The sequence below is a fragment of the Hipposideros armiger genome, unplaced genomic scaffold (assembly GCF_001890085.2).
Source record: "Hipposideros armiger isolate ML-2016 unplaced genomic scaffold, ASM189008v1 scaffold_134, whole genome shotgun sequence".
NCBI lineage: Eukaryota > Metazoa > Chordata > Mammalia > Chiroptera > Hipposideridae > Hipposideros > Hipposideros armiger.
The window spans coordinates 1,247,210-1,273,643 of NW_017731484.1; the positions used below are offsets into that span (position 1 = coordinate 1,247,210).

The 26,434-nt window shown below is 44.6% G+C and overlaps 1 protein-coding gene across 6 annotated transcripts in view; it reads left to right on the top strand.

The window, feature by feature from the left end:
• ATP2B4 (ATPase plasma membrane Ca2+ transporting 4) overlaps positions 1-17,248 on the top strand; it is a 92,991-nt gene extending 75,743 nt beyond the window's left edge. For 2 of the 6 annotated variants that reach the window (XM_019649677.1, XM_019649678.1), the window contains 4 exons: positions 198-409; positions 1,748-1,855; positions 3,857-4,033; positions 12,731-17,248. In XM_019649677.1, coding sequence (XP_019505222.1) covers positions 198-409; positions 1,748-1,855; positions 3,857-4,033; positions 12,731-13,045 — 812 coding nt within the window. In that variant the 3' untranslated portion in view covers positions 13,046-17,248. Of the gene's footprint in view, positions 1-197; positions 410-1,747; positions 1,856-3,856; positions 4,034-7,585; positions 7,775-12,730 lie in introns of those variants that run through there. The other 4 variants (XM_019649679.1, XM_019649682.1, XM_019649681.1 and 1 more) reach the window with 4 other exon arrangements.
• Positions 17,249-26,434: the final 9,186 nt, after the last annotated feature.

A 26,434-nucleotide genomic window follows, 5' to 3' on the forward strand; every position in this document is an offset into this window, starting at 1 on the left:
TAGCAGGATGGCGCAGCTAAAAAAAAAAAAAAAAAAATGTTAAAAAAAAAATTTGCTAACTAGCATAGCTCAGATACTGACATTAGAGTGGACACCAGCCATCAACAGCCAGTGTGGCCACACCAGCTTGTTCTAACCCAACGTGAGCCCTTGTTGAGACCATCCTTACCCTCCAATGCTTCCCCTCCCCTTGCCAGGTGAGAAATTCTTTGACATTGACAGTGGGAGGAAAGCACCTCTACATTCCCCACCCAGCCAGCACTACACCATCATTTTCAACACATTCGTGCTGATGCAGCTCTTCAATGAAATCAACTCGCGCAAGATCCACGGAGAGAGGAACGTCTTTGCAGGCATCTTCCGCAACCTCATCTTCTGTGCTGTGGTCTTGGGCACGTTCATCAGCCAGGTGAGCTGGGGTAGGAGGTCTGGGGTGATACAGTCCAGAAGCTGGGAGCCAGATGTACCCAGGAGCAGGAGTGAGGGAATAATAGGGACTTGGGCTGTGAGGTGAACCCCTGGGGTTCCCCATTGGCCTTCATTTGCATGTGGCTCTAGAATTGGCGCCCGCTGTGTCAAGTGCTCCAAGGCAAAGCAGCACGTTGGTAGCAATAAAATAAGACTTGTAGAATCCTTTCACTATCTTTCTAAAACCCAGAAATATCACACTGTGACCAAGAGGAAAGTCAGACTCTTCTACCCACTTTCCATGCTAGCATACATGAAATGTACATGCACATGCTGCGGGCGTCCTCTCCCTTCCCTGCTGCTTTGTTCTGAAGGGGTTCTTGGTTCAAAACGCTGTGCAGTTAACAGAGAAAGAGAAGTGATGGGTTGGTGCACATGTGGTTGACACATAAACCTGGCTTGGGCTCCTCCTGTGAGACCTGGGGTCAAGAGCATGGCTGTCCTAGTGGTAAGAAGACTGGGCCTTCCCTTCTTGCCCTAGTCAGAGGTATACTTAAACATCTGCAGAGACGAGATTAGGCGCTCACCGTGTAACAAAGGCACTCCTGCCTCACCCCTCAACATAGTACCTCCCTTATTTGCCCCCATCTTCGGTTCCTCTTCTCTACCACTGTGCCTTCTCTTTGTCATCACTGGCTTTAGTCACAAGAAGTCTCCAGCTCCCCCTGCTCTCCCTGCTCCCATGTTAATAATGTGCATAGTAGCTGTGTCTGTCACCCTATCAGAGTGCTCTATAAAGACCGTTTGTGGGCTGGCCGAGTGGCTCAGTTGGTTAAGAGTTTGCTTAAGAGCACGAGCTCTGAGCAACAGGGTCGCCAGTTCAATTCCCACATGGGCCAGTGAGCTTTGCCCGAGCTGAGCTGCCGCTGAGCTGCCAACAGGTGGCAGGATGGCTCAGCTGGTGAGAGCACATGCTCCTAATGACAAGATTGCCTGTTTGATGGTGGGCTATGCCCGCCCGCAGCTGGAAGACTGAACTCGGCACCTTGAGCTGAGCTGCCGTCTGGATGGCTCAGTGGATAGACCCTGCACTCTTTAACAGCAAGGTTGCCGGTTCGACTCCTGCATGGAATAAATAAATAAATACATAAATAATAAAGACTGTTTGTATATGTCTCTCCTTCTGGATTTCTTCTTTCTTTTTTCCCAACAAGCAGATCAGGACTTGCACCACAAGGATCCTGAAAATGGGGGTTACCTGGCTCTGATGGCATTGGCCGGAGGGCTAGCTATCTGTTACTCACCTCCCTGATGGTGGGCTGCCCCTTCTCTGTTCTAGATTGTCATCGTGGAATTTGGGGGCAAACCCTTCAGTTGTACGAGGCTCACTATGTCCCAGTGGTTTTGGTGTCTTTTCATTGGTTTTGGAGAACTGCTGTGGGGCCAGGTAAGTACTGCCCGCCTTTCCTGTGTATTCACACAGCCTGCAGACCTCTTTTTCCTTGCCAGCCCCCAAGTTTTCAAGTGCTTTCCATCTAATGGGATCCCAAGGTGGAATGACCACTTCAGAGGCTTCAGACCTCTTCTCTAGCCAGGCCTGGAGGCAGGCAAATCCCTTAGCGTCTCTGCGATGGGAGTAGACATTTTCAATGGAATTTTGCTTTAAAAAGAAAAAAGTAAGGTCTTAGAAGTAGAAGGGTTTACAAAGCATATATCTTTATTCTAGTGAAACTGCAGTCTGGCTCTGGCTACTGTGCTGACACAGTTTAAGGCTCCCCACCTCTTGTGTTTCTCACCATGGCCTTATCTGGGTAGAATGCTTGACTCTTACCTAAAATATTGGGTTGTCAGAAAAGTCATGATGCATTTTTGCAATGAAAAACAAAGAAAAAATATGGCATGACTTTTCCGACAACCCAATAAAATCCAGACTCACAAGAGAAGCAGTATAACATATGGCTCAGAGCAAGGGTGTGGGATTGACTGCCTGTTTTTGTATCCCAGGTCTCCTTTTTACAAATTGAACTTTGAGCATGTTTCTTAACCATTCTATGCCTCAGTTTCCTCAACTTAGGATAACAGGGCTATTGTTAATCATTGTTAATCAGGAAATCAGTTACTATACAGAAATGACTTAGAACAATGTCTAGTACCCTGTAAGTACTCAATAAATGTTAGCTGTTTATGTTATAATATCATCAGGTCTGGTGAGAGTTTTAGTCGTTCCCTAATAACACTTTGTAAGTCCTCTTCATCCTCAGCTCTGGCCTGGGCCATCTCTGCTTTGCAGACCTCAGGTAGCTCTACTGAATGGTGCCCAGCCACCTGGGTAATAGAGGCTTTGCTCTAATTGGTCCCAAAGATTCCTCCCTGGGGCTGCAGGCCTTCCCCTCAGAGACCTGCTAGTTGTTTCTTTCATACCTCCTAGATGCCGCCCTGATGAAGCTGCATCCCAGTTCTTAACCCCACTACCTCCACCCTGTTCCATTTGCTGAAGTTCATTTATAATGTAGTATAACGCAGCTTATACTCGGGTGAAGCTCAGCTGTTTCACTACAGTTTGAAATTCTCACCTGGATCTAGTCTCACGTGTGATTATGTGACCTTGATGCCAGATAGCAGCCTTCCATCTATATCATAACAGCTCCTTCCAACATCCGAACGCAGAACTTTGACATTCTTCCTATTTCAAAACACTTGGGTCCATGTTAGACTGCCCACAGGCCCCGTTTCCCACCAGAGCCCTGTCCACTCCTCATGTTTTACAGGAGAACTGATTGATAGGTACTAAGCTCACCAAGGGATTTATTTTGAATTGCAAGCCCAACCTACTGCTCTGTGGCTTCTGGTAATATTCATATGTCCCTTCTTCCATGGCCTGTCCCAGATACTTCCTCACCCCAAGCCCAAGAAGACTTTTAGTAACCTTTGACTATAGTTTTATAACACATGGATTACTTTGCATGTAGTAACTAAGAAAGGTCTCATTCTTCTCCAACACCCTCTCTACCCCTTACTCACATACATGCAACGTGACCATCCTGTCCCCAGACTTGTTTTCCCCCAGGTCCTTGTCTCCGTCCCTTCCTACTATGTACCATACGTCATACATAGGTCTACTTTTCCGAAAAGACACAAAGTGGCAAAATGGAAAGGAAGAACTGAACCAGAAGGGGGACAATGACGTATATAACTAGGCAGAGGGCTGGTCAAATTGTAGAACGTAAGTTCTCCTTTGGATAGCCACAAATACAGAAAACCTTCCTGGGGTCCCGACAGCTGGCAGGCACTTGGTGAATGCTGTTTGATTGGACTGGTGCTTCTCCCCCTGTTCTCCCAGTGGGAAGAAGGCCAAGAGTAACCTACCCCAGGGCCTGGCCCGTGTAAATTGAGTGACAGTTCCTCACCCCAATTCTGGTGTCTCCCCTTTTGCTTCACCTATTCTCAGGTAATTTCCTCAATACCTACCCAATCCCTGAAGTTCCTAAAGGAGGCTGGGCATGGCATCACCAAAGAGGAGATCACCAAGGATGCAGAGGGGCTGGATGAGATTGACCATGCAGAGATGGAGCTGCGCCGAGGCCAGATCCTCTGGTTCCGGGGCCTGAACCGTATCCAGACTCAGGTACTCTGACAGTGGCCTAGCCTCACCCCGGGAGAAGAAATCTCTCCATCTTGGGAGGTGTTGGGAGGGCATCAATTTTTGGTAGCCAATGCCTCTCCCCTTCCAAAGCCCACTAGTAGTGGGCAGCCCTAGCTTCCTAGTTTCAGGGCAAATGGGCAGAGATAGCTACATGGGCTCATCTGAGGGGAAAGGGGTCATAAGGTCTAGAGCGTGGGACACTAACTGTGAGCATGGTCCTTTAGCTTTGGGTTGGTTCTAAAGCCCACTTTCCCACCCTCCATCAGGTTGGGCAAGCTTCCTACATGAGGTCTCTTGCAAGCACTAGACCTAACCCAGGACGGGAAAAGTTCAGTCTTTCCCTGCCATCAGAAGGAAGGAGTTAGACAGCTGACACTTAACGTACATCCTCAACTGCTCTAACTGCTGTTAGAGTAATGTAGATATTACCTGGAGGGATCGTTAAAAGAAACTCACCCTCATATCTTCCCCAATTGAAATTTAAGGACATGGTGGGGAATCTGATGGCTAAGTATGTATAAATGGCAATAGTCTCTCAATGCCTGAGTGTCTTTTGCAGGATTCAGACTTGCTTCCCAAAAAGGAAGAAGATATAATTCCTTCAAATTTTTCTTTCTTGCAATTTCTCAAATGAGAAAGAAGCTGCTCCTGCTGCTCTTAAGTCCCCTGCCTATAACCCGACAGAAGCTTTTTTTCCCCCACTTTCCATGCACCTGCATCTACCTTCTGGGTGAATGGGCTGGTCTAGGCATCCCATAACTTGCCCTGTTCTTGCCCCATATACCTCTATTGTGTTAGTCCTGAGATTTCCCATCTCAAGAAACTAAATTCCAAGATCTCAAGGGTGCCGTCCAGAGACCAGGGCTATTCCTCTCTACTGATTGGCTGAAGATCCCGGAAATAAGTTTCACTCTAAAAATGAACCTTGCAGGTGTTTAGAAAGTTCCCTAGCCAAGCCCACCTCTGCTCCTTAGTGCATGAAGAAGAGAGGTGTGATGAGTATTCTAAACTAAATATCTGCTGGGAGCTTGTCCCACAGGCGAGCTAACAAATGGAAGTGGGAAAGAGGGGCCAGGTAGGAAAACACTGGGACTCCTTTCCCCTCTCTTGAGCTCCTCGTCCCAGAGAGGGGAATTCCCACAGGACTTGCAAGTACTGCTGCAGGACCTCCAGAGTTCCCACCCCTGCCCCACCCGCTCTCCAGGCTGCTGAGCCCATCCAATAAGGGCCTCACGTGCCCAGACTCCTGCACCTTTGGCTCCTATCACTGAGGCCCTGGTGCTTTCCTTCAGGTCTGCTCCTTTCAAAATAACCTGTCTGCTTTTCTTCCCTTCAGGATCCTCTGCCTCCTTTTCTACTATGTGATTTCTTTCCTAGCCAGGATTCCCTCATTCCAGTGTCTCCTGGTTCCTGGTCAGTCTCCTCTCCTGGGGACCTGAGATTCATGGGTCTTCCTTCCCCGTCCACTACCAATTTCCACTCTCGACTGTACACCTCTCTGTTTAGTTTCGCTGCCTGAATAGCTTTAGGAAGACTACCTTTCCCTATTGGAGTCTGAGGCAGTTGGGCCAGAATGGCATTAAATCCTGAACTTAGGCAGCAAAGGCAACCTGTTAAAGATGCCAGAAGGACCAAATTTGTGCCATTATAGTGTGCACCTAACTCGATAAGCAGATGAGGCTGACTGTGCCAACCTATACCGGAATAACTGAAGCTCTCTCCTGGTACAACTGTTCAGCCTCAGCAGGGCTCTAACAAAATCACCTGCCACCTGTGTTGATCTTTGTCGTCATTCTCACTGCAACACTTAGGGGTGGGAGGTGTTGCCAAGCTGTTGTCCCATCTTGGCTTCCTTAGTTTGAGGAGAGCTAAAAAGCATTAGAAAGCAGAAGTTTCAGAAACAAGGGCTAGAATCTTGGGCAGGTAAACCTAGGATCCAATTTCATTGTGGAGGTTGAGATATCTCGTAACCCTAATAAGTACGTAGGAAGATGTCTCTATAGCCCCGTCTTCCATGTAGCTGAACCCTCCCCACATGGAAACCCTTTCCTCTTACAGGATCAGGCTCCTCTATCCCCCAGAATTGAAAACTGTATAATGTGATGAAGGGGTGGTGTTTTAGCTCAGAACCCAGAAGCTAGCTCTAAACAGGGCGTGGCTTCTCAGGAAGCTTTACAAATAAGAATAACTGTCTAACTCACAAGGTGCCTGCTTTCCCACCTTCTCCCCTGGGGAAATGAAGTCAGATGAGTGGAATCAGCACCTTTCCTGCATTCCTGGGAGATTGGCCCTTGATTCTAAGCATGTGGGCATTTTTAAGAGAGTTCTGCGAGATTCTGAAGGGTAAAGGGAATTCCTTTTGATTTGATCCTTGTTCCTTAGGAGTCAGGGATAAGGATGGTGGGTTTGGCCAAGGCCCTAGACCAGCGGTTCTCAACCTTTCACAGGGGTCGCCTAAGACCATTGGAAAACACATATTTTCGGTGGTCTTAGGAACCGAGACACCGCTCCTCTATCCGTCTCCAGGCCCACATGCAGATATGCCCACATACGAGTACCCAGCAACCCCTATGAAAGGGTCGTTCGACCCCCAAAGGGGTCGCGACCCACAGGTTGAGAACCGCTGCCCTAGACCCAGACCATTGTTGGAAAACAAATGGTATGAATTGCCTCTGTCTCAGAGGAGTAGCACCCTGTAGACCAGAGACCATTGTGTAGGGGCAGACTTGTAGCTGCTCACCACCCACCAGCTACCAACAACTCTCTCTGCCCTTCCTCATTCTAAATGCTGAGTTATTGTCAGCATTTCTGCTGGACTTTTCCGGACCTCCAGTACATTAATGCAGCTAATGGCATTCTTTCTAAAGAGCCTGGCCATTAGATTCCTAAGCTCCATTTTCAGGCCCTGTCCACTTCAGCCCAAGGAAAGGGTGTTTCAGAGAAGAAACCCAGAGGAGGGTAAGCCCAGCAACTCATAGTCAGGAGCCTTTCCAGTATGGTTACCTATGTATGTCACCTACTACATGCCTCTGTTTTTTTCTTTAAATACATGAGTTATTTTCCTAGAAAAATCTGTAAAAATAAATAGTCAATTTAATTGGGTTAGAGGTTCCTGAGCCTCAAAATTTGGTAATATATACTTTGCCTTCTATCTTAAATTGTATGCTTTATTTTTTAACAGTATAGGTCAAAAAAAGCTGTCACTATCTGTGAGGAGTCATGGGGTGTGGAAGTCCCTTTAAATTTTAGATGCTTTTGAACACCAGTATACCTAAAATGTCCTTCATCGGCTAAAAGGGAAAAGCAGACTGAATTCTGGCTGGGTATTTGGACTCCATGGCAAATGGTGCCTTAAATGAAGTGTGACCATTGCTTTGTGTGTGAGGGCATCTCCCTCTCTAGCTTTCCATCTCCTGTCCCCTTTGCCCAGCTCCTTATGTCCCCCTTCCCTAACCCTCCAGGACCCTCCCTTCATTTTTCTTTACCTCTCTCTGACTGTGGAGCAAAGCTGTTTCACTCTCTGATTCTTTACAGATCGACGTAATTAATACATTCCAGACGGGAGCCTCTTTTAAGGGAGTCCTAAAGCGACAGACCATGGGTCAACACCTTGATGTAAAACATGTTCCTAGTCCATCCTATGTAACAGTTGCACCAGTCAAATCTTCCCCCACCACTTCTGTTGCTGCTGCTGTTTCATCTCCTACTCTGGGCAGTGAGTGATAGTCTATTATGATGCATGATTTGCTAAAATGACCACAAGAGAGCACGCGGCATCCACTTTAACCAACCATGGTTATATACCTTTTTGTTTTTCACTTTGATCTTTGACTTAAGGGAAGGAAAGTGGGACCAAAATCCCACTCCCAAACCAGGCTGTGTGCCCTTTTATTTTACTTATTTATTTATTTATTTATTTATCTATTTATTTGCCTATTGATTTATTTTTAATATTGAAAAGTTATTAAACCATAACTATTTTAAAGGCAACAGTCCTGTTTTCTGATTGTTCCTCTGCATTTCTTGCTTCTTCTTTGAGTTTTTTTGTCTTGCTTTATTTTATTTATTTATTTTTGCTTTCTGCTTTGTTTTGGATATGTTGTGTTGTCTGCTTCTTTCTTCTGCTCCTTTGAGTCTGAACTCTTGTCTCCTAAGGTTAGGTGTAAGGTTAGGCCAAGTGAAAACCCAGGAACCCTTCATTTGAGGGCAAGTTTGAGATCTCCTGAGAAAAGGTATGAAAGGAGCTATTGTTCCTATTGGGTTTTTTTTTTTACCAGTAGAGCTGTCATAATTGAGCCAGTATTGAACTTGGCCACTAATAATAGTTATTTTGGCTACCACTCTATTGTTAGCTGGCAGTATTAGCATAAAAGTTATAGCTGAATGTAAAGCAACGAAGGTGTTCAGGACTGAGCAGCCCCATTGTTTTACTTTTCAGGGACTTTAAACCAAGCAATTCACATCTGGGTAGGAGAAATATATGAAAAGTTAAAAATAACTTATCTTTCTTCACCTGTTAAACTTTTTTTTTTTTAGGAATTTCTGAAGAGCAACTTTTTTTTTCCTCCTTTCCTCTAGGAATAGAATAGAAAAATAGAAGCAGGAAGTTTGAAAATCATTGTCTCACCTATAGCAGGCTCTTCATATCTTATTTGTGCACAGAGTTTTAGGAACCCCTTTCTCAGCCCGCCTGTCCATTGGAATGCTGTCCACATTTCAACCTAAGATCTGGTGTTCCCATTGGTAGATTATTGGATTCTTGCTAATGCTTATGTCTTCATATCCCTGGTCATTTTATTTCCCTAAATGGGACACAGAGAGGAAAGAGAAATGTCTTTGCTGATTGTGCTATTATAGTATTTGATGGGGAAGGAGTCTCTGTATTAAGTGTATCATGGTCTTCAAGTATCTGTTTGTCTCTCCCTTCCTCCCAACCGCCTCCTCCCCCCACTCCAACCCTGGGATGGGGTATGAAGAAAGAACAGTTGCACTGTCTGTGGTTCAAATGATAGTGAGCTGCATAGGTTGACCAGACTTAGATTATTTATTGTCTTTTTAACCAACTGTAAATGTTCTCATGTGAGGTATGGGGGTGGGGTGGGGTTGGGTTTTATATAGATACATATTTCTTTAAGCCCAAAGGCAGTCACAGAACTAAATAAGTCTTACCTTGCAAATATCTAAGAGCCTCTCGCTCTGTTTCTTCCATATTCCTCTCTTATTTCCATTTTCTTCTGGTTTTGCCATGTCCTTCTAACTATTGTAGTTTCTGTTCTTTTTAAATCATGCCTGTCTGTTAGGTAGGATTACTGTCAGAGATCCCAGCAATTTGAAGGTAAAAGGAGACTAAACAGAAGACAGAGCCTATTAGGCTCTTGTAGAGTTCCTGGTAGAGGGTATGCTGCAAACCGTCAAAGATTAAAGAATAAGTCAGGAGAGACAGGCCACACCTGCCCTTGCTCCAGCTATGACTTCTTCCTTGGAGGTCCTAGAAGTTATAGTAATGCATTTTAAAACCCCCTTTCCCATTCCAGATCTTCAAATGAATTCAATTATTTATCTAACGTTCAGTAGATAAATCTCTTAAGATTTCCCTCTATAGGAAAGCCCTACTCTCTTCTCTTCCCCTGGTTTCTGAAAATGGAGCAGAAAACTGCACAATACCGGCTGAGGAATTTGAGTCTCCACCTGCCCATTCATTGAGCTCCTGGAGAGTGAGTGGCTCTTAACACTCATACCTAACCTAATGTCTAGCCTGGTTGGGGCTCCTGAGAGAGAGTTGCCCTTCAATCAGTCACTTCACCTGTAGGACAGGGGCCACAGAAGAGACATTTCCCAGAGGTTTTGAGAGATGATGACCAGGGAAGAAAGGGTTGATTGGCTGAGTGGAGAGTGCCTAAAGCTTTCACAGCACCCATTTCACTAGCTATGTCTTGTTCCTCATACACTGCTCATGCACAAGGCAGCATGCATCAGGAATGCATCCGGAAGGGAAGATGCCACCAGTTGGGGTGGATTGGTGATGGTATATCTGTGCGGTTGTTCATCAGCATGTATTATATTCTCTGAGGCCAGTGTTGGGAGCATTCTGGCACAGCCTTGTGCCCTCTACCCACTCATTCTTCTCTCCACCCGCCAAGCCACTAGATGGTACTCCTTAGCTCTCTGATTCCTCTTCACCTGAGCTTCCCTTGCAGGTGACTGGTTTTCCTTTAGATTCCAGAAGTCCTGCAATCTAGCCGGATGACTGTTCCTTGCTCCCCCAAAGAAGAAATTTTCCATCTACCCATCCCCAATTTACTTTTGTCTCCCTTATTGTTTACCTGTAACAGTGTTATGATCACCCCAACAGGTGAGAGGAAAAGCCAGCAAACAGGGCTCCAGATGCTCACTCCAACCCCAATTTTTAAAAATCTGTTTTCTACATTAGACGTCACATATAATTATTTTAAGAAAGTATTCAATTGCTTAAAAAAAAAAAAAAGAAGCAAGACATTTGAAAATCACTGATATTGAAAATGATCAACTGGTGGTATAAAGATACCTGTTCTCCTGCAGGACTTATTAGAAATTTTGAGATCTCAAGAGCAGGAGAAAACTATGGGTTATGTTATCACTCCTACAGAGAGTGGTATAGCTTTGAACTCATCTCTTGACCAGGGCCAAGGGAGAAGGCATTGGGTTTGGGTTTACTTGAACCAACTTGTCTTGCTCCAAGTTTGACGTAGATCAGTTAAAACTTTGGACCTCCTAAAGATCAGATGGAGCCTCTATTCCATCTGATATCACTTAGATCTGGAGCAAAGAGAGCATGACAGTTAAAATTCACCCATCAGATGGTCAATGAGAATCATAGAAGGATGGAAAAGTAGGTCCTTACTTTCTGTTCAGCCTGGTGAATGTGTGCCCACATTCTTTGATTTCTTCTTGGCTGAGGTGTTGAGCTGATTCTATTGAGTGGCAAAGAATCCTTTGCCTCCTAAGCTCTCAGCACCCTCAGTCCTGGGTGGGTCTGCCAGGCTGTCGTAGAGTGAGGCAAAGAAAGCCTGAGCCAGAAGAGACACAACTTTAGTGAAACTTCTTTGCACATTATTTTTGAAGGTTCTATACAGTGATAAGAAGCACTGGACAGGCTATCCCACCAATTTATTTGCCTGACTGTGCACTCTGCTGTCTCCACACTCTTGCCTCTTCTCCAGGAACATATTCTTTGCTTAAACAGCAGAAGAATGAAAGAGGTGCCTTACCCCAACATTCATCATTCCTCCCTATCCCCCTCCCTACCTCAACAGTTTCTTCTGAGTTACTCTCATTCTTTTACAAGGGAAGAATTTTTGGACAAGACTAGGATGAGCCTCCTCCCAACAACAAAAATTCTATAAATGCTTTCTCTTCCCCTGGCGTCTCTCTCCAACCTTGGGATCCAACCTTCTCCCCTGACCCCAATCCTACTAACGCAGGTTCTAAACCATCCCTCAAGCAAGCCTGCAATTCAGAAAAGCAGGCTGCCAAAGGGTGGGTGCCCATGGATAATAAGACAGACTGGTCACAGGGATTCAATTAAGGTCAATTTTTTCCCCTTTCTCTAGATTGACTGAATCCCTCCCTTTCTGTACAGCAGAACAAAGACTTTGACACTTAACAGGGCAATGCATTTTCCTTTGCCCAGTAAAACTACAAATTGTTTCCTTTCCTCCATCTTTTTTATCCACCCCATCAGAAAAGTCACTTATTTGTAGCACTGCCCCCTGGTTTGGATGGTTTCTATCCTGGTCCCATCCTTTCCTTTCTCCACATAAGATCATGCGTCTCATCACAATTTAGAAACAGCTGGAGAAAACTGAATGACTGGGCACAGTTGCTGAGTATCAGAGACATGGACATACATCTGAGTTGTGAGAGCCATGTCTTCTCTCATTAGTCAGGAGGAAGGTGTCTATTGGTACCTTTGATACCTGTAGTTCATCCATATCTTCCAGGGGAAGGACAGAAGGAGGGGACAGTGTGGAAGTTGTGGGATATAAATATATACATGTTTCCTGATAAAAGAACAATTATTTAATTGGAGTTTATGGGTTAATTTTTTGCATGCTGCTGACACATATGAAGACTGGTTTGCCTGCCTTGCTGCACTGTATTCATGGTCACTTATCACCCAAAGCATATTGTGTGCATATTGGTATGTGTTTGGTTCTCTGAGGGTTTTAAACAGATAACTACCGTGTGTAATTTATCCATTCCACATTCACAAAATGTTTGTCCTCAACGCAGAAATCCACATGTCTGAAGCATCTTTTTAAATTTGGCTGTTAATTTGCACCTAGTTCCAATGTCCTTGACCTCCATTCAAAAGAACTAATGAATCTGTTTGTTTTCTATTTCATTTTAAGAGTGGATTGTCTGGGAATGCTAACTTTGCTTTGGGTTTTCTACTTTTTTTAATGCAGCTTTTGAAACATCCTAGATGTTTGCCATTACTCACCCCAATGCTTGAAATTTGAGCCACGTAAATGTTTTTAGTGTTCCATGATCTTTTCTTATATGTATGTTTTTTGTTATTGCTCAGTAATGTTTTGTAGCTTAGGTTTTGTTTCTCTCCTCAAACCACCAGTTTCTTGTTTTACTGGCCAATCCTCATCTCCGTATTTTCTCATCCATGTTTTCCTTCCCCTGGTGTAGATCAAAGTGGTCAAAGCATTCCATAGTTCCCTCCACGAAAGCATCCAGAAACCCAAGAACCAAAACTTCATCCACAACTTCATGACCCACCCTGAATTCGCCATAGACGAGGAGCTGCCACGAACACCACTCCTGGATGAACAAGAAGAGGAAAATCTTGAAAAGTTTTCTAAGTGTGGGACTAGGGTGCTCCTGTTGGACGGTGAGGTCACTCCGTATGCCAACAAAAACAACAATGCAGTGGATTCCAGCCAGGTGCAAATCGTTGCCTCCCACCTGGACAGCCCTGTACACAGCCTGGAGACATCAGTTTGAACTTCATTCTCTGACTCCCATTCCTGCTTTCCCTATTTCCTGTTCATCTCTCATCTACAAGATGATGATGAGGTTTTTTTACTCTCATGTCAGCTGCTCCCAAGTATGTGTGAGCCCCACCTAACCAAGAGGAAGCAAGAGAATAGACCTATAAGGATCTTGACTTAAACTTGAGTTGGGGTTTGTAGCAAGACCCAGTCAAACCCCAGGCAGGTAGTGAATGGTAGAATCTACTCCTTGCATGTATCAGTTGTCATTTTTAAAGAAATGATATGATCCTCTTGGCATCCACCCCAACCCAAATTCTCCCCCAGTTTTCATACATATGTTGCCATCTCTTGACTTTTTTTTTTTTTTAACCCTATGAGTCTATGCCTTTTATAATCCCAGTTGAGGGTTCAGAGAGACAAATATTCTCAAATGAAATGTGTGGTGGTAGGAATGGAATGTATAGAATTAGCCTATAAAGTAATTGTTTTTAAAACAGTTTTCCCATTTTGAAAACATGACCCTCTTGCTCCTTCTACCCTTCCAGTCAAACCTCCCTAAGGTCTTTTGACCATTGTCTTCATTACCTTCACTTTTTTTTTTTTAAGTTGTGATGATAAAGTGGAAAGGACCTGGATGACTTGAGTCAACTTTGACTATTCTCCCTCCTGGCCCCAGTGGAACCTTTGACTTAGTTCTAGAGGCAGATAGGCTTTCTTTGCTAACAGGGTCCTTTCGAAGCAACTGAGAAGTGGTAAGAGTGTGTTCCTGCTGTTGTCAGGTTATCTACTTCTAAACTGCCATCTTGTCACATTTGTGTGGTTTCTAAGTGCCAGGGAGATCAACGTTGACCGTGAAGCTTGTATATGTGTGGTATGTAGTTTTTACCATAAGCCTGAGCTTTCTCCAATTCCTAAAGTGGTGGCAGAAGAATGAATTAAGAATGACCCTGCCTCCTAAATGGACTTGGATATTGAGGACCAGAAGCTGGCAGGTCAAGGACAAGACAGACTGTCAAAGCCAACTCTTGTGAAGTCCTCCTTGGGGTGACCACTACTGTTTTCAAAGCCATCTGCCAAGGCTCTCCCAGGGCAAGACCTGAGTGTAGGAGGAGTGAGTGTTGAGAAGCCTTGGGAGAGGCCAAAGGATCGTTCTAGCAGGATCTGAAAAACCAGAAACCTTGAGCTTAGGTGGCTGGGTATTAGCTTGGACATTCCCTTCAGTTGTGTCATTCTACCTTTCCCTGTGTCCCCTGACTTGTCCAGTCTCTGAAAAGGTCCCAACCTTTCTCAGATATTCTGATTTTGGAACTATGTGTCCAAAGTGGGAGGCTCCAGTGACATTTTGCTGACTTAAAGTAAGAAAAGACCCACCCTGGAAAGTTCTTCCTCTCTTCCTCCCTCTCACAGGCCCCCCTTAAGCCCTTCAGAACGGGTTCCCCTGCTGCACAGTAAAGCCCTGTGCCTTCTTTTCCTGAACACTGCCCTAAGCATCCCATTTTACCTGCCTCTCAGGAGCTGGGAACTTCACTAGGAGATTTTTTTTTAAGTGTTCCTTAATGGGACAAGGTGGAGCCACATTTTCAGCAGCTCCATTTTTATCCCTGCTGATGTTGACTTAAACTCTTCTGTGCAGGGGTTCTCTCTTGCCTCCTGCCCATTCCCTTCTCCCATTGGATAAATGAAGCCTGCCACCCTCTCTGCAGAGCAATAGGAGTAGGGAAAAGGGGTTTGAGGCCCTTACGAACTGCCAAATGTCCATTTGTGAGAGTGAGGGGACCCAGATCTATCCTCTCCAGCCTTTTCTTCTAGATGCCTCCTCCCTCACCATTCACCTGAGCTGTCCACAGTAGGAAGAGTAAAGAAACAAGACCCACTAACACATCCTCATTACTACAGAATCTACCAAATTTGATTTTGGTTTTGTAAAGGTTATATGCATCAGCGATCTTTTCTCTGTCTTAAACACTCATGGAGGAGAAAAACCAGCTCACACAAGGTGTTAGGTGTTCACATGTATATTTATTAAGTACATTGGAAGATTTAGCTCTGTCAAGTCTTTTATTACCTCAGATCAGTTTAAAAAAAACAAGCCAACAACAAACTTTGGAGGCTATTTTACCATTCCTGCTCCCAAAAGACTCTCATGGTGCCTAACAGGTTACTCCTGAGAGCTTGTGTCTACTTGTTTTAAAGTCAACGGTTTTTTATGTATTCTAGTTTCCATAGTAGAAGAGAAAATATAGACTATTATGCAAAAAAATATAGTTTTCTTTAGATCACAAAGTCATCTAAATGACATATGAGTCAGCCATATGTATTTTGTTTAAAAGGTTTAAAATAAAGTGCTGTCATGTAATCCTGTAGAGGGAGCACTAACCAGCTATTTGACATGACAGGTGACTTCGTATTTGTAATTGGTTTTAAAACCAATGCACCGTAATTCCTTTCTCCAAACAGCCATCTTTATACTTAGAGGGAAAAAATTTGTTGGGTTCTAGACTTTTTTAATATAAATTTTGTTGATATGGAATTGAGTAAGTTTAAGTGTTTATGTGCATATGTTTTTTATATAGGTTTGTTTTTTTTTTCTATTCAGTTTCAGTGATCCAACTGGCAGTGAGTAAATATGGCATAAGTTAATAAAGCTTTCCCCCAAAATGGTGCTTTGGATTTGAAAAGGTCTGATGGGGAGAAGGGGAAAATATTACTCTAGATTCTTATCTTGATGAATCTAGAATGAGAAAGAAAGCAGCCATCAAGAAGGGACGGCAGCAGAAAATGAGTGTGCGTCCCCATGGAGATGTGTGCCAGGTTCTCTAGTAACTAGTCATTAAGGTCAGGGGTCTTGGTTGGATTTTATTTTTTGATGAATAGCTGGCAGAGTGATATCCGAGACATGATCATCTCTTGGACTGCAAGGATACTCTGATTTGGGATGTGCATTTTTTATGGTTCTTTTACCTCCTGTCGCCCCTGGAGTTTTCCATTAGTGAGTTTTTGTGCAAAGATCTAATTTGGGACTTCTTCCCCTCCTCTAGAAAGGTCTCATGCAATATATAAGATGGGGGATAGAGCTCTAAGTGGAAAGACAAAGGCTGGTTTCTAGCCCTGGCTGACAGTCTTGGGGCTAGGTCCTTCCCATAGGTACCCTCTGCCCTCTGAAATGACTCACATCCCTACAGGTGTTAGAGACCACCTATAAATCCTTCTGGCACTTGTGGGTTCTTTAGGGCTTGGGTTTCTTCTCCCCCTTGAGCTTCAGAGGGGAACAAATCTGAGTGATTACCTCACTGCCAGAAACCCAGAGGGGCGTGGCAAGCTCACATGTGCCCCGAAACCCCCAAATGCAGAGCTTCCTTTCTTTTCTGCTTTCCTTGCCTAATGATTGAAGCAGCCTATCATACCATCACAAAGTACACGCTTCCTCGCTTTTCATAACAAGGGACCACCCCACTGCAATGGTGGGGGTGAGGCATTTATAAATGCCTGCTATTCTTAAGCCATTCCAGCCCTTTCCTCAAAATAGACCAGACACCCTTCCATTGAGCTCAGTGCCAGTTCTTTGCCTTCCGGGCCCTGCTGTTAGACCTGCTGTTCCTTTGCCTCTTAATTTAAAGAGATGGAGGGAGGGGAGCTTCCCATGACTGAACTGGCCTTTGGTTCTCGTTTTTTTCCCCATATGTATATATGCCATATGTGAATATGCCATATATATTGTGCCAACAAATCTATCTACATTGTTCTTTTCAAATCAGCATGCAGATAGGGATTTTGAGTTTCTTTTTTTTTTTTTTTCAGTCACTAGTATAGCAAGCACTGGTATTTTTGTATAAAAAAGAAAAACAAAACAAAAGATTGACCGTTGTGGTCTGCATGACATAAATAAGCCGATGGTGATATCCGAGCAATGCATACCCCAGTGTGTTTTGCCATATTGCAGTTCGGCTTAACAGTGCACCCAATCTGTATTTGCATTTTGATATTATTTAAGCTCTTTGTACAGTGTTTTGCATGTATTTATGGTTCTTAGGGGGGAAAATGCTATAAACTGGCAAATCTGAAATTCAAATATGTTGTTCCACTGAGACAGGACGAATAGTTTTTAAAGTCAGAAAAAAAAGGATAATTTTTTTGGAACCAGTAAAGCTTGTTGCTGATGAGCAGAAACCAATACTGCTGTGCACTGAGAATAAAAACCCATGCCCACTTGTAACTGTGCTGTCCTCAATGTGTCTCCATTTTTGGGTTATGTCCCTGGTTGTCTGTTGAAGTTGAGAAAGGATCTGTCATAGCCATGTTGAGAACCCCATCTGCGCAAGCCCAGAACTTGGCCGGTCACTGGATCCTGACATACTTCTCTGCCAATGCTCTGCTCAGCGACCTGTGGCTCTGGTTGCCAGTTTCATTCTCCTGTAGTACAAGTTTTGCTCTGCCTGTGTTGTTAGAATCTACAATCAGGGAACTACGAAGCTGAAGCTTTTGCACAATGATGAATTTGGAAGGATAAGAAAGAGGGGCGGGATTGACCATCCTTTCTTTGTTTTTTTATTTTATTTTTAGTGAAATGCCTTTTGGGAACATTTGTTTCCCTTATATTAACACTTTCCCCTACCTTCCATCTGGGGTTCTCCAGCCCCTGCTTTCCTAGTTTTTGTTTGTTTGTTTATTTGTTTGTTTGTTTTTTAATTGTTCCATTCATTGAGTCCCTAGCATCACTGATATTAGGCCCCAATTTCAGGTCAAAATGACTTCCTGACAGGTCATTGAGGTTGAGTTTTCATGTCTCAGATCTCAGAACTCTGTCCTGCAACTCTCATCCAGGTGTGCAATCAAGTTCCCTGCTGTCTTTGAAAACATAGAAGGGAAGGGCCTCGTTGGCTCCCAGGGTCATGTAGGAACAGTGCGATGCTGAAGGAGAGCCCAGCTCTTCCGGCTGTTTGAGAAGGCTGGTTGTGAAGGGGAGGCAGCTCGAGTTGCATAGAGCTTCTGTAGTGAGAGGCCTTATTCCCACTTCCCTTGCCTCTGTCCCAGGCTGCCCTCCACAGGCAGCCACAATGCCCACTTCATTTTTCTTAAATGCTGTGGAGGCCGGCTGAGTGGCTCAGTTGGTTAAGAGCTCACTCAAGAGTGCGAGCTCTGAGCAACAGGGTCGCCGGTTCAATTCCCCAGCCTGAGCTGAGCTGCCAACAGGTGGCGGGATGGCTCAGCTAAAAAAATACATAAATAAATAAAATTTAAAAAAAATAAAATGCTGTGGAGAAAAAGTAAGTAGTAAGTAAATGAATAAGAGGGCCTGGGTCTTATTTGATAACAGAAGTCATTCACAAAAAAATAAATAAATAACTAGTCTTTTTTTTTTTTTCTATTGTAGGTTCCCTCCCAATTACCCTTGCTAAAAAGGGATGCAACACACACACACACACACACACACACACCCCTTTCTAAAGCTTGGCCCTATGCTTCCCTTCTTACTCTCACCTTATCTGTGTTGCACTCCAGATCTGTGCCTCTCTGCTATGCCAAACAGCATCTTAAGGATCCACACCTCCTAGCCCCAGTGTGCAGTCAGGCATGGAGAAAAATGAGCTCCAAAGTAGCTTTCTGGCAGAGATCAGTATATCCTAAGATACCAGTTTAATGGAGTATAAAGCCAGCTCAGCTCCTTGGGCCTGAGTTACCATATGGAAAAAGAGCTCTTCCATCTTTCCCCAACCCTCAGTTCTTGAAAAGAATAATTTATTAGCCCTTCATCTTTAATAATGGTTTGTGAGTCTCCCCCCTTTTCAGCCACCATGTCCTCTCCCTGCAGTCACTGGGTTTGTTGGAAACTCTCCACCAAGATGACTGGTTCCCTCCCAAGTACACAGGCAACTCCCTGACTTACTCTGTGGCAAATCCAAAGATGACTCATTGGGTACCAGTGAGCTGGTTACCAGCCCTTAATCTGAGTCTATTAGGGCAGGATCTTCATGTCACTGCAAGAAGGAAGGAGGATGAAAATAGCATGTCCTTTACCAGCAAGTAATTTTGAAACCTTGTAAATAAAACATGCAAACATGTCACTATCTTTCTGTGTGGTGTCATTAACATCCAGTTGTCCCCAACATGAACCTAAGCCACGAGAGGTAATAACCTGCTAGATTCATAGACTGTAATACTTTTGGCCTTGAAAGGTAGTGGCGTCTGGGTTCTGGGCTTGCCCATCTCCCAATGTGGAACTAATCACAAGTTTTTACTTCTCTTGAAACTTGATTCAAAGACATCCCCATCCTCAGAAGACACACACAGCATAGAAGGGAGCAGTCTCTTTGAAATGGCCTCCCACTGCTGTCTCCTGAGGGAACCAGAATGCCACATCACACTCACTTACAATGAGAATTGAAATGATCCACATATTTGGGAAGCCAAATAACAGAAGTTTGACTTATGCTCATGAAATCTAAGCAGGGAGAAATAGAGTTATCTTGAGTGGGCGGTGCCATCACACTTAGAGCCAGATGCATCCATCTCCACTCAGTTAGACCCGGTCCCTGAGTGCAGGCTCAGGCACCACTTGGTTTATCTCCTGTAATAGAGGCCATGCAGACAGTCCTCCAAACACAGCACGATTGATTAGGTTTTCTTGCTGTGCTACACCCAGGAATACTACATTAAAAGACTGATCTGTGTTTCATAGCTCCAGATCTTCCTGTGTTGGCCTCATTGAAGGAAAATTTACATGAAAACTTACTTGAAAGAGGCAGTGAGGCTGGGGAGGGGAAAGCTAGGAATCAGTGATGGCCCTCAGCCAGATGGAAGAGGGAGAACACACCCCCATGGTGATCCAAAACCCTTTTTTTTTTTTTTTTTTTTAGCTGAGCCATCCTGCCACCTGTTGGCAGCTCAGCGGCTCAGCTCGGACTGGGCATCGAACTGCTGTTGCTCAGAACTCAAACTCTTGAGCAAGCTCTTAACCAACTGAGCCACTCGGCAGGCCCCAAAACCCTTCTTTTGAGTCAAGTATTCCCATATCTTCCCTACCAAACCTTTAAACTACAACTGGTGCTAACCAAGTAAGAGAGAGGGGTTTGAAAGATTTTCTGCTTACTTTTTGGTGGAGGATCTAAAACAGAAAAATTAGAGAGATAAAGTAAGATCGTGATGTGTGGCAACCCAGGAGGCAGGAGACACGTGTTCTGAGCCCAACTCTGTTTCTTGGCCAGCTTGACTGTCCGTCTCTACAAGGAGACAGTTGAACTACATTGAATTTTTTCAGATTGTACTTTGAAGGTCTGAAAGATAATTCCTCAGAGGTGATTCAGAGCTCACAGTTGTTCAACAAAAGTGGCTTCAAAAAAAGTATTTGGGGGCCGGCCGAGTGGCGCGTTGGTTAAGAGCTGGCTTGGGACGCCAGAGGGCCCCGGTTCAGATCCCACATATGAGGGCCAGTGACACTGCCCTCCACAGCTAAGATGTTGAACAGCAGCTCAACCTGGAGCTGGGCTGCCATGAGTCGCCGGCGACGGCGTGGGTTGCAGTCCTGTGCTGCAGTGGGTTGCCATGGGCTACCATGTGTAGCCGTCAGCCAGCGTGAGCAGCCAGCAGCCGCCGTGAGTGGCCGTCCAGAGGCTGGCGACTGATCTGCCTCACCCGGGAGGAGCACAATGATGGTGCCAGCTTGGGCCAGTGAAGCAACGTCCTCCACAACTAGACTGAAGAACAAAACGACAGCAACTTGTCTGTTCCCCTTCCCCTGATTCCTCAGCACTGTTCCCCTCCCCCAATCCCCAATACAATCTTTAAAAAAAAAAAAAGTATTTGGTTTCCAGGTTTGCTATAGTTTTAAAAAATAATAATTTAAAATCACTGTGAACTAGCCATCTCTGAAATGCTGTGATTCTAATTAAGAAACCAGATAATCAGTGCTGAAATTATCTAAACTTGGGTGACAATGTAACAAGTTGTGTGGTTAAATACATAAAGAAACCTAACTTGGATCCTATCTCTATCATCTTCCATTATAATTCTCAATGTATGTATATAAAATAATATACAGTGTACAACTTAGCGATTGTTGTCCAGCCTGCTGAGATTGTTATCTAGCTGATTCTGCTTTGGAATTTGAGGTGGAAGCTGCAGTAGTTTGGGAATCCAGAGATCTAACCCAATGGAATGGCATAAAATTGGAGTAGAGAAGCAAGATGGCTCATTTGAGCCATGGTGGAAAGGGCTGGCCTGCAAATTAGAAGACCTGTGTTGTAATCCTGAATCTGCCACTAATTTGCTGCGTGACCTAACGTTTCTCCAGCTCGCACATTCTCCAGTCTTGATCTAGTGTCTAAAGTTGCTGTCTGTAACTATTGAAGAATATCTAAATGGCATTTCTCTTTCATTCCTTTAACTCCCCTGGAATGTAGCATTATCACATGCATAGCATGACGTGTGTAGGCAGGCCTCACTTAGGCTCAGCCACTTACACGTGCAACAAAGACAAATTGCTCCACAGCCCTGAAAGTAGAAGCAATCTGTTTTGTTTCTTTCCTAAAGCAAATCAAATGTAGTGCCGTACTAGCTAGCACTCACCAAGATCTGTGCAAGGTCTCTTAGTCATGTGTGATGTTCTCGTCTCCTCCCCTTGGATGTCAGTCCACTCATTCATTCAATACGTGTTTATTGTCCATGCACCCTTGTATAAACTGGGGATACAACAGGGAACAAAACGAAGTCCTGCCCTCTTTGAACTTAGTCTCGTGGAAGAGAGATAAAGTAAACAAGCAAATATATAGCATGTCAAATGTCTTCAAGAACCAGGAGAAAGGTAAAGTGTAAAAGGGAAATAAGGAGCACAGTGCACAAGAGTTGCTCTTGTGCAGAGTGGTCAGGGAAATCCTCTCTGACAGAAACATTTATGAGGACATTTGAAGGGAGTAAGAGAGTGAGCTATATAAATATGTGGAGGAAAAGGTTTCCCAACAAAGGGCACGGCAACATCAAAGGCCCTGAGGCAGGAGGTCTTGATTTGTTTGAGGACACACAAGGCAGCCAAGGGTTGGAACTGAGTGACCAAGTAGAAAAGCATAGGAGGTAAGTTCAGAGATGGAGGGTTGGAAGTGGGGGCAAAACCTGCAAGGCATTGTAATGTTGGCTTGATGAAATGGGCATTCATCAGAGGGTTTGAACTGAGGACTGTAATGATCTATCTTACAATTTAAGGGGATCACGCTGGCTATTGTGTGGCCTCAATCTAGGGAAAAATGAAAGAACAATGCAGCTTCGGTTACCACACATGCCACATGTGGGCCTAGCCTCATATAAAAGAATGCAGGTAAACCCAAGCTTCACTGTCATGCTCTTTACCTATGACATACAAATTGTGAAAATAAAATGATTGTCCAAAAACATTAAGTTATATTGCTTGCCACCAAAGCTTGCTTAGGATGCCCTGGTTAATCAAATGATATTCTATTCCCTCCACAAGAAGGAAAGAAAGAAAGCCATCTTGACTTGTGCCTTCCTGCTCTAGCCTCTCACTCCTGCAGTCATATGGCGTCTGGTTCCCAGGTCCTCTGTCCTGCCGCTTCCTCTGAGACGCGCTGTGCCCTCATTACATTCCTAACATCACTACCCACCCTGCTCCCTGAGGGCTCACCTCCTTCTGGCCAGAGCCCGGGGGTCAGAACCTCTCTGCATGTGTGGGCTGGTGGAGGGGCACCTGTGGGCTGAGGGAAGCTTTGGGCTATCAGCAGACATTTGCTCATCAGACATACCTCACGGCCATCTCTGCTCTGGCTCTGCAGCTACAAAGACAAGGGGAAGCTCACAAATGGTGAACTCCAGCAAGACCAAGCAGGCAAGGCCTGCCCTCCTCTTGGGCTTAAGGACAGGGTCCTTGTATCTTGTCAGCAGTGCCAACCCACCTCCTCCACGAAGGCTTAGCCTGAGCGGGGAACAGAAACTATCCCCTTGTCTGGTCACACTCCTTGCTTCCAAATTCTCCTCCCTCCTTCTTCCCAAGGGCCTTGGGTGGAGTGGAAACAAGGAGCAGACAAGTTAGAGAAATATTTCTGCAGTTTCTAAACCGCTCTGTCCTAACCCTGCTGTCTCACAACTTTAACTTAAAAGGAAGGTATTTGCTGCCTTTGTTCTCTGTTTCAGACTTGTCTGGACTGGAGAAAGCCTTCAGGATACCAGCAAATGAACAGGGAGGGTGGGGAATTGCCACCATTAAGGGTGGCACCATTAAGGGCCCCCCCACCCCACTCCGCTGTGATCCTGCCTGGCTGTCTCAGCCCCCAGAACCTTCAAAAACAAAGCCTGGCTGGAGTTGTCTTTCACATGGGATAATTTGGACGTTTTGACCCAGAAATACAAAAGCTGTTATTAACCCCTTCCTTGGGCAAAGGAGACCCAACACTGGAGTTCAGGGTCCTCTTCCTGCAGAGAACAGGGAGGGCGGGCCCTCTTCCTTTGGCTGATGAGTGCACACAGGAAGAAACATTGGACACTGGCTGATTTCTTCATCAATTTCTCACCCATTATACGCTGAGGTCATAAATTCACAGCAGCAATAAGCACCTAAGAGAACTCAGAGGGCCCAGTTTACTCTTACAGTTAGGCACTGTGCAAAATGCCAGAGATAACAGCAAATAAAACAGTTTCTGCCTGAAAGGGGTTCGAAGTCTACTTGGGCTTGGGGAGTCAGACACTTTAACAACTAATCTCAACAACTGACAGTCACTATCATGCATGGTGCTGTGAGGACACAGATAAACAAGAACCCGCTTCTCAGAAGGGGAAGGCTTCGCAGAGGTGGCGACACTTAGGCACTTTTTATTAAAATGATTTTTTTTTTAAGATTTTTATTGGGGAATTGGGGGATGGGAACAGACAACTTGCTGTCGTTTTGTTCTTCAGTCTAGTTGTGGAGGATGTTGCTTCACTGGCCCAAGTTGGCACCATCATTGTGCTCTTTCTGGATGAGGCAGATCACTCGCCAGCTTCTGGACGGCCGCTCACTGCGGCTGCTGGCCGCTCATGCTGGCTGCTGGCTACAGGGTAGCCCATGGCAACCCACTGCAGCAGGGGCTGCAGCCTACGCCGTCGCCGGCGATTCACGGCACCCCAGCTCCAGGTTGAGCTGTTGTTCAGCATCCTAGCTGTAGAGGGCAGTGTCACTGGCCCTCATATGTGGGATCCGAACCAGGGCACTCTGGCATCCCAAGCCAGCTCTTAACCAACGCACCACTTGGCCAGCCCTATTAAAATAATAAAAAAATTTTTAAATGACACTTGATTTTTGTAGCAATAAGTGTCCAAATAAAGTAACAAAATACCTCAAGCCCCCAAACCTACAAATAATCAATATAAACTCTTAAAATGCGATTTCATGGTAATTTTACAAGAAAAGAAGAAACTGCTATTAAAATTAAGAAACTTGTCATGCAAAGGTCCCAAGTACAAAAATGACAAAAAGCTGGGTCTGCTTGGAATGCAGAGTGCCTTCCAAGTGGCCAGCCAAGACTGACCACTGCATGAGGGCAGGGACCAACTCTATTTTATGGGCAAAGCCAGTGGCTAGACCCATGTGATGGGAAGCAGGCAGGCTAAGCATCAAGGGAGGAAAGGAGAGAAAGCGAGGGGCAAGTCCATTAAATACAAAGAAATAAACTTCATGTCTCATGAGATAATAATACAATAGCAGCCCATTTAACTGAGCTCTTGCACATGCCAAGTCCAAGGTCAAGCATTTTTTCTTTGTTAGCCCAATTAGCTCTCACAACAGCTTTACCCAAGTACTATTATTATTGTCGTTTTACAGCCAAGAAAACACCCAAAAAGGTTACAGGACTGGCCCAAGATCACCCAAGTAGTAATTTAGGGTCTAAACTCATGTTGATACTCTTAATGCTAGGGCTTCTATCTTCCCAAAGAGGATTCTAAGAGGTTTTTGACATTAACAACATAGATGAGTTAATGTGTAGACCCTCTCCTTCAAAGGGCTTTGCTCACTTGGATGCATAACTTTTATTTAAAATGAATCTTAATACTGTTAACAAAATTTAACCGAGTAAATCTGAAGATCTAATTGGCTTTATTAAGCAATTCATGAATGGGACAGCATCCCATCCAACAAGTAGAAGGACACTCTGAGGGGCTGTATAAAATGGAAGGTTTTTATAGGAAGAAAGGTGGGGTAGGGAAGTTACTAGAAAAAAAATTTTTTTTAATTGAATTATTTATTATTTTTTATCACAAATTTTTTTTAAAACTTTATTGGTGAACAATGTGTTTTTTTCAGAGAACAATGTGTTTTTTTCCAGGCCCCATCAGCTCCAAGTCAAGTTGTTGTCCTTCAATCTTAGTTGGAAGGTGCAGCTCAGCTCCAAGTCCAGTCGCTGTTTTCAATCTAGCTGTGGGGGGTGCGGTCCACCATCCCATGTGGGAGTCGAACCGGCAACCTTGTTGCTAAGAGCATGTGCTCTAACCAACTGAGCCACCCAGCCGCACCACCCCACCCCCTGCAAAAAAATAGGATTTTTTTTTTTTTTTAGCTGAGCCATCCTACCACCTTTTGGCAGCTCAGCTCGGGCCAGGCATTGAACCGCTGTTGCTCAGAGCTCAAACTCTTGAGCAAGATCTTAACCAACTGAGCCACTCAGCCAGCCCAAAATAGGATTATTTTTAAACCAGAACATCTTTTGTGGGAGAAGGGAAAGGCAAGTGTTTTGTCAAGCAGATTTCCTCTTCTTCCTTTGAGGCAACAGATTATTTTATGGGTGCTTGACCAGTAAATCCCAGACTGGTTGACTAAGATTATATTTCTGGGAGAAGCTGAAACTGCAATTAAATCAAGTATTAAGTCTAGGCTTAACGTGGGCTTTAACACAAGTGAGGCCATTTTGGGCCTGTGGTTTTCTCTTTAACAATTCTTTAAAATCATTTGTCACATTCAACCTCTGAAAATCATTACAAGTGCTTAAAGGGACACACTAGAGCAATCAGATTTAAAACATATATGCTGTTTCCCGGGAGTGAGTAATTTCCTTCCACTATTACGATGAATAACTTCAGACACCTATCTTGTGGTTTAATTGCTGGTTTAATGGGTTTGTGTCCCACGGGGAGGCAAAGAAGAGCACGGTGGAAGGGCACAGTCAGGGCCTGGAAACCTGGAGCTCCTCCTGCTCCTGAGAGCCTCCTTTGAGGAGGTTATTTTCTCAAGTGTGAGACAGGAGAGAATCAGAAGACCAGAGGCAAGATGAGTGTGACTCACGCAGGCTGGGTAGATAAGAGATGATCACATGCAGGGGCAAGTATTTTAGGAAAAAAAAAATGTTTTAAGCAGTAGTCAGGGTTCTAAGGTTTGGTTCTATCTGCCTTCCCATGTATCATCTTGCAAGTTCCTGGTTCACACACAGTC